This window comes from Elephantulus edwardii, unplaced genomic scaffold (genome assembly GCF_000299155.1).
Source record: "Elephantulus edwardii isolate Elephantulus edwardi_28Jun2011 unplaced genomic scaffold, EleEdw1.0 scaffold00054, whole genome shotgun sequence".
Taxonomy (NCBI): Eukaryota; Metazoa; Chordata; class Mammalia; order Macroscelidea; family Macroscelididae; genus Elephantulus; species Elephantulus edwardii.
In genome coordinates, this window is record NW_006399804.1 from 11,126,018 (window position 1) to 11,133,471 (window position 7,454).

Below are 7,454 nucleotides of genomic sequence, written 5' to 3' on the forward strand. Positions count from 1 at the left end.
TGGTCTTTGCAATCGGTTGTTATGCATCATAGAGTTGGACAATTACTAGGGAGGATAGAAGAATTGATGCCTTTGAGCTGTGGTGTTGGAGAAAGTATTGAATGTACCATGGACTGCTAAGAAAACAAATAGGTTCATCCTGGAGAAGGTTAAACTGGGCTGCTCCTTGGAGGCAAGAATTCTGAGGCTTCGTCTGACATACTTTGGACAAGGAAGGACCAGTCCTTGGAGAGGAATGTTACGCTTGGAAGGGTAGAGGGGCAGCAGAAGAGGGGAAGACCCTCCTGGAGTGATTCAGTGACTGGGGTAATTGGGGTGGGTGTATCAGAGACAGTGAGATTGGCACAGGACAGAGCAGGGTTGAGAGCTTTTGTTCGTAGGGTCACTGTGAGTCACAAGTGACTCTACAGAATGTAACAACACCTCTTCACTCTTCAGCTTCCACCTCTTTCCCCTTGAGTCTCCATACATGCTTTACTAGCTATCCTTCTGTTTCTAAAATAATGTTCTTATATTTGTCCTTATGAGACTGAGTTAGTTCACTTAGTATAATTGTCTCCAATCTCTCCTGAGTTATGTAGTATTTTTCAAAATTGCAGTTTCTGAGTGCTGCATAATATATCATTGTGTAAATGTACCATAATCCATTCATTTGTGGATGGCGTTTGGGCTTTGGGACTGGTTCCATATTCTTATGATGGTGAATAATGCTACTTTAAACACTGGTGTACAATCTTCTTTTGTATCTTAGTTATAATTTCCTTGGGGTATATTCCTAGTAGTGGAATAGCTGGGTCATATGGAATTTCTATGTTCAGCTTTTTGAGGAAGTGCCAAACTGCCTTCCATAGTGGTTATACCATTTTACAATCCCACCAACAGTGTATGAAAGTTCCTATCTCTACACATCCTCACCATCATTTATTCCTTGCTATTCTGTTAAACTTTGCCACTGCTACAGGGGTGAGATGATGTGTAAATGTGGTTTAGATTTACATCTCTCTTATTGCTGGTGATTTTGAGCATTTCCTTATGTGCCTGTTGTCCATGTGAATGTCTTTTCAGTGAAAAGTCCTTCTATATCTTCTGCCCATTTTGTAATTATGTTATCAGTCTTTTTTTGTGTGGAGGCCCTGTAGGTTCCTGTAAACTTTTGTTATGAGACCCTTATCTAAAACAAACAGTATTCCACTCTGGAAGCCTGCTAACTGGCAAAATGGCTGGTGTCTTGATGTTGGCTCGTCTTGGTTACAGTCAGGCAACGGAAGTTTCTGGGGTCCGTTTTTTTTGTGTGTATTACTGTTCTTTTTGCCCTTTGAAAGTGGGTGGGCAGCCCAGAGCCTCAGACTAAGGGTAATTAAAGATGGAGCCTGCTCCAGGCAGTAGCTTAAAATCCTGTACAGCCCGAGGGTTCAAGGGTAGAAGTCTGTTTGGGAAGTTTGATTTTAAAGCTTTGAGGCACAACATTTGCCTAAGAAAGTCCTTCAGAGCATATTGATATTAATATAAATATTGTTATGTTCCATTGAGTAGGAAGCAACTCATAGAAATTATAAATTGAATAGGAGGAGATGGCTCATCTTTCTCCTGTGAAGCTGCTGGAGGATTTGAAACACTTGCCTTTATGTTGACAGCATAATTCCTTATCCACTAGGACGCCAGAGTGCCCTTACTTTAGTAGATAGTTACTTATAGATAATTATATGAACTCTATCTTATACAGATGATAGTCTTTTTGTTGTTAGTTTTTTATTTGCCCCCTGCTTATGGCCACTTCATATATAGAGTAAAGAAATTTATTGTGACATCCTATTATTTTTTTGTGGACGTTATAGTCAAGAGGATTTTAATTGACTGATTTTCATAAGTAGATCACCAAGCAAACAGACTGGGAAGATTTGTTACATAGATTTATTTTCTGGCTAAAAGCTAAGCCAGAAGAGTTTTTTCCAGAATTGAAGAGTGACTAAAGAGCATAGTCTTGGAGATTCTCCCAGTTTCCCCAGACCAGTAAGCCTGGAAATAATTAATACCTTTCAGAGTAAAAATTTGAAGACCATAGATTAAGATGCTGTTTAGGTTAGGATTTCTATGTAGGTGGAGTAAATCACTAAGGTATGCAATTACCTTATATTACGGTAATTAATTTGTCACAGAAAAGACACTCTCCATCATTCTGCATATTTCCATCATTGAAATGTCTATGTGACTGAAACAGAACTTTCAATATGATCATAAAAGTAAAATTACATCGTCAGAGAATAAAATATTTTAATTTTATATCTCACCTAGAGATTTAAGAGAAACTTCCAGAATTTCCAGAAGAAATGTGCTACATGGCAGGTATCTGCTGTAGTAGAGAAGTCGAGAAAGAAAGCATGTTATTTGAGTAGAACCCAACAAGTCCACAGCAGGTTAAGGCTAGGGGTTTTGCACAGTCACAGGGAACTAGGTCTCTTTTACACTGAGGACAGTCATACACAAAGTGAAAAAAGGGGCAGTTATAATTGTGCCTAACAGGGTAACATGAGGGAAATTTCAATGTATAAGGAAATTAATTGTAAGTATTTAATGTAGGAACTTAAATCTCTTCTCTTCTTTTCAGGTGTGTCTGCTCAGCTCACCAGCACCTGGCACCGTCGGAACACATCTGTAGGAACACCATTTTGGATGGCTCCTGAGGTCAGATACAGAGCTTTGAAAAAAATTACTTACTGAGGATAAAGTCATAACATGACGTAAAATCAACTATTTTAAAATGTGTATTTCAGTGTTTGATACATTCACAGTGTTGTGTAACCACTTCTATCTAGTTCCAAAATACTCGCATCACTCCAGAGCAAAACTTCTTTCCCTTTAAGCAGTTTTCTTCTGTCTTTCTGGACGGCACCATAAATTTTCCTTCCTGCTCTACATATTGACATTTGGGACATTTGATGTAAATAGAATAATGTAACATGTGGTTTTCTGTGTCAGACTCCTTTCAGTTAGCACAGTGCTTTGGAGATCCATCCATATTATAACATTTATCAGAACTTCATTTCTTTTGATGGTTAAATAATGTTCCATTGCTTGGAATAAACCACAATTTCATTGTCCATTCATCCACAGATGGATGTTTTGTCAGTTTCTGTCTTTTGATTGTTGTGGATAAAAATACTTGTTAGTTGGATTTCTGAGTCATAAGGTAGTTCTGAGCTTAACTTTTTGAGGATCCATCCATTTTTTTTCATAACAGCTGAAGCATTTTCAATATATCTCTAATGTATTTAGATCCTAATTTTTTTCTATACTTGTTTTCTGAGGGAGTTTTTGTGTGTTTGTTTGCCTTGGTTTTGTTTTGTTTATTTGCTTTAAATCATAGCCATAATAGTGAGTGTGAAGTGGTGCCTTTTCATGGTTTTGATCATCAGGTCTCTAATGGAAAATGATATTGCACAAGGTTTTGTATGTACTTGTTGGTAATTTATATATATATCTTCTTTGAAGAAATTTCTATTTAAATCTTTTGTTCAGCTTTTAGTTTTGTTGTTCTCCCATTCTGTGAAGTCTCTCTTCACTTTCTTTATATTGTTCATTTATGCATAAAAGTTTTTAAATTCGATAAATTCCATTTTATCTGAGTTTTGTTGTTGTTGTTACTTAGGCTTGTCATGTCTTAAGTATTCTTGATAAAGTAAAACATGATTTTTACTATTTTAACTTTGTAGTAAGTTTTGAAATCAAGATATATAAATCTACCAATTTTATCTCTCTTTTCCAAAGTAAAACATGCTTTTTACTATTTTAACTTTGTAGTAAGTTTTGAAATCGAGATATATAAATCTACCAATTTTGTCTCTCTTTTCCAAGTTTATTTTAGTTGTTTATTGTGTTGTGGTGGTGGTATGTGGCATCAAGTCAGAACTGACTCATAGCTAACCTTCCAGCTGGGTTTCTAAGACTATAAATCACAAGGGAGGAGATTTTTTTTCTCCCTTGGAGCAGCTGATGGATTCAAGCTGCCTGCCTTTGTGTTAGCAGTAAAGCTCCTTTCTCATTAGGCCACTTAGAGCTCTGTAAAGATCAACTTTTCCATTTCTGTTTAAGAAACCTATTGGAATTTTTTTATAATGATTGCATTGAATCTACAGATTGAACAGAGGAACTGACATCTTAATTCTGCCTTTCAGTCCAGGACACTAGATAATTTTCATCTATTTGGATCTTTTCAATTTCTTATTCAGTTGTTTTATACTTTACAGTATACTAATCTTTCATCCATTTGGTTAAATTTATTCCTAGATATTGAATTCTTTTGAATGTTATCATAAATGACATTATTTTCTTATTTACTTTTTAGATTGTCCATTGCTAGTACAGAGAACAGTTAATGTTTATTGATCTTACACCCTGTATCTCTACTGAATTCATCTGTATAGTTGATTCTTTAGGGTTTTCTATATATAAGATCTTATAGTCTAGACAGAAAGAGTTGTTCTGTTGGCCCAAAGGCAGGTGACTCAAAATCACCAACTCCTCCTTGGGAGAAAGTTGGGCAGTCTCCTCCTGTTTGATTTGCAGCCTCTGAAAACTCACTGGAGGGTCAGCTATGACTCAGTTCTGACTAGGTAACAATGAGTTGTGTTCTTTTTCTCTTCTGTTATGTTTTATATCAACTGATTTTCGTATGTTGAATCATCTCATGTAGAATATGAAGGGAGACAAATGTAATATTTAAATCATTATTCATTTCTTTTACATTTTTATCCAATCTGTGTGTATGGTTTAGGATATAATAGATGAAGATGTCAATTTAATTTACTGACAAGTATTTGCATTTGTAAAGAGAGATATTGTCATGATATGCCATTGAGTCATCTGTGACTCATAGTGACTCTATGAGCAATGACTCTAAACCCTATCCTAGGCTATCCTTACCAACTCTGACATACTTGAAGCCATTGTGATAGTCACCCTGATGTTTATCTTGTTGAGAGTCTTCCTCTCGTACACTTCCCCTTCACCTTTCCAACAATGATGTCTTTTCCCAAGGACTAACATCTCCTTAACAACATGCCTGAAGTATGTGAGATTAGATTTCACCATCTTTGTCTTTGTCTCCAAGGAGCACCATGGTTTCTCTTTCTACAAGACAGACCTGTTTGTTCTCTCGACAGTCATGAGATTTTCAGTACTCTTCTCCAACACCACAACACAAAGACATAGATTCCTCCCCCCTCCATTTATTAATGTCTTTTATTAATGTCGAGTGTGTCTATATTAGTGATATTTGCAGTCTACCTTTAAATTAGAAATATCTTGCTTAAGACTGGTCTCAGATTCACTAAGTCAAGTGATAGGTTTAATCAGTAACCCTGGAGGCTATATTAGCTTTAGTAGATAAATTTCATTATTGTTTTTTAGAAGTTACCAGCTGCTGTAGCTAGGGAAATGCTTATTAGAGTCACAACTTCTTCCATATTGTTGTTGTAGTATCCTCTATAGTTTGAATTGACTCATAGCTGACCCTCCAACAGGTTTTCAGAGGCAGTTAATATCACCAGAGGAGTATGCCTATTCTCCTCTGCAGAGCAGCTGGTGGATTCGAATGTCTTTGGGATTATAGCACAGCTTCTTACTCCTAGGGCATCAGAGCTCCTTATGTTGTTAGGTGTCATCAAGTCAAGTACAGGGACCCTGTGAACTGTCATCAAGTCAACTTACAGGGACCCTGTAACTGCCAACCTGAAACCTGCCCTATCCTTTGCCCTCCTAATCATCTCTGACACACTTGAGCCCTTTGCTGAAGTCACCGTGTCAATCTATCTCAGGGTTCTTCCTTTCTTTCCTTGACCCTTCATCTTTCTAAGCATGAAGTCCCTTTCTGAGGAATACCCTTGCCCAGCTATATGTTGAAAGCATGAAAGATGAACCTTCACCCTCTTTGCCTCCAAGGAGCAATCTGACCACACCTTTTCCAAGACATATCTGTTGGTTCCTTTGGCAGTCTGTGGGATTTCTAGTACTCTTCTCCAGCACCATAACTCAAAGGCATCAATTTTTCTTCTCTAATCCTTATTCTGTGAGGCTGAACACTGTGACACTGATGTGTCAAATGCGTTAATGATTGGCTACCCAATTCGGACTGAGAGTGGAGTGGAGCTCCCCAATGAAAACAAGCTTGGAAGGAGGAGTGGCATCCACTTCCATAATAGCTGCCTCCGGAAATCCTATGAACTTGGAGAGAGGATGAAAGGCACCCAAGCAGAGAGTACTCTCCTTCACAGGGTCGCTATGAGTCGCGTTGCCCAGCTCTCTGATGTGTATCAGGTGATTGAGAAGACCATGGCCTAAATCCGGCACACCTTAGTCTTCAAGCTGACGTCATTTTTGTTCAGCATGTTGGAGAGTTCTCTGACAGCAGGCTTACTCAATGAAGTGTCTCCTGATTTTCTCACTGCTGTTACAAAGGGTGCTGATAGTCACTATTAATGCCTTCAATCTTTTTAATTTTCTTTTTATCAGTAAAGAACTTTTATTTTTGAAAATGCCTTTGTAACTTTTGAGAAAACATTTGCCATTTAGTTGAAATTTTTCAGGGATTGCAGAGATGAGGAGTAAATAAAAAGCAATTTTAACATTGTAGAATCACAAAATTAAATTTATTTGAGGATTAAATCTTAATGTACTGCTTTCTATTTTAATAAAAATTATTGCATTTACTCAAAGTTAAAATGTAAACTTGATGTAAAACATGGAGTGACAATAAATTATTTTATAAAACTTTTTAAAAATTCCAGTGTATTAAAAGCATTTTAACAGGGAGTATGCTTTAGAATAAAAATAGTATAATCATAGAAGGATAATATTGAGTAAGGAAATGTCAAATGAGTTTCTTTAGCATGCATTCTTACGTATAGTTTATACTTTTAACAAATAACTTATTAAAAAGATGTTCATAAGTGAAAAATTAATAAAAATGCATTTGTAGGTTCAACATTTTACATTTGCTTTGCAAATTAATGAAGTATATTTGCAAATGCTATATATCCTGTTTTATATTCTCATGTGTTCATTTGCAGTTACAGAAAGCCATTATTATATATTTAAGTTTGTAACTTAATAAAAGCAGTTTTAATTAGTTATTCTTGGAACCACTTTATGAGTCATGGGAAATATTTTTATCTATCTAAGATTAAATTACTAGGGTATTAAATGAATTAATAATAAAAATTTATGTTCCTTAATGTATAATAAGTAGGTAATAATTTTTCAAATAAGTCATTGTTTATTATTAGTAAATCTAATACGGAAAACACAGGGATCGAAAGCCTTTGCTGCTTAGAAAACAATGGAGCTCATATAAAAGAGGAAAGCACATTAGTCCTTTCATACTTTATAGGAAAGATATGTTGTAGGTTTTGTACTTACTACATATATTTCTTTTTTAAAAAATACAAAACCCTCTTATA

General features: G+C 35.9%; 1 protein-coding gene across 1 annotated transcript in view; it reads left to right on the forward strand.

Annotated features, from left to right (window-relative positions):
- The window catches only part of MYO3A (myosin IIIA), a 318,705-nt gene that overhangs the window by 51,947 nt on the left and 259,304 nt on the right, over positions 1–7,454 (forward strand). The window contains exon 5 of the mRNA XM_006887107.1: positions 2,606–2,682. Coding sequence (XP_006887169.1) covers positions 2,606–2,682 — 77 coding nt within the window. The remainder of the gene's footprint in view (positions 1–2,605; positions 2,683–7,454) is intronic.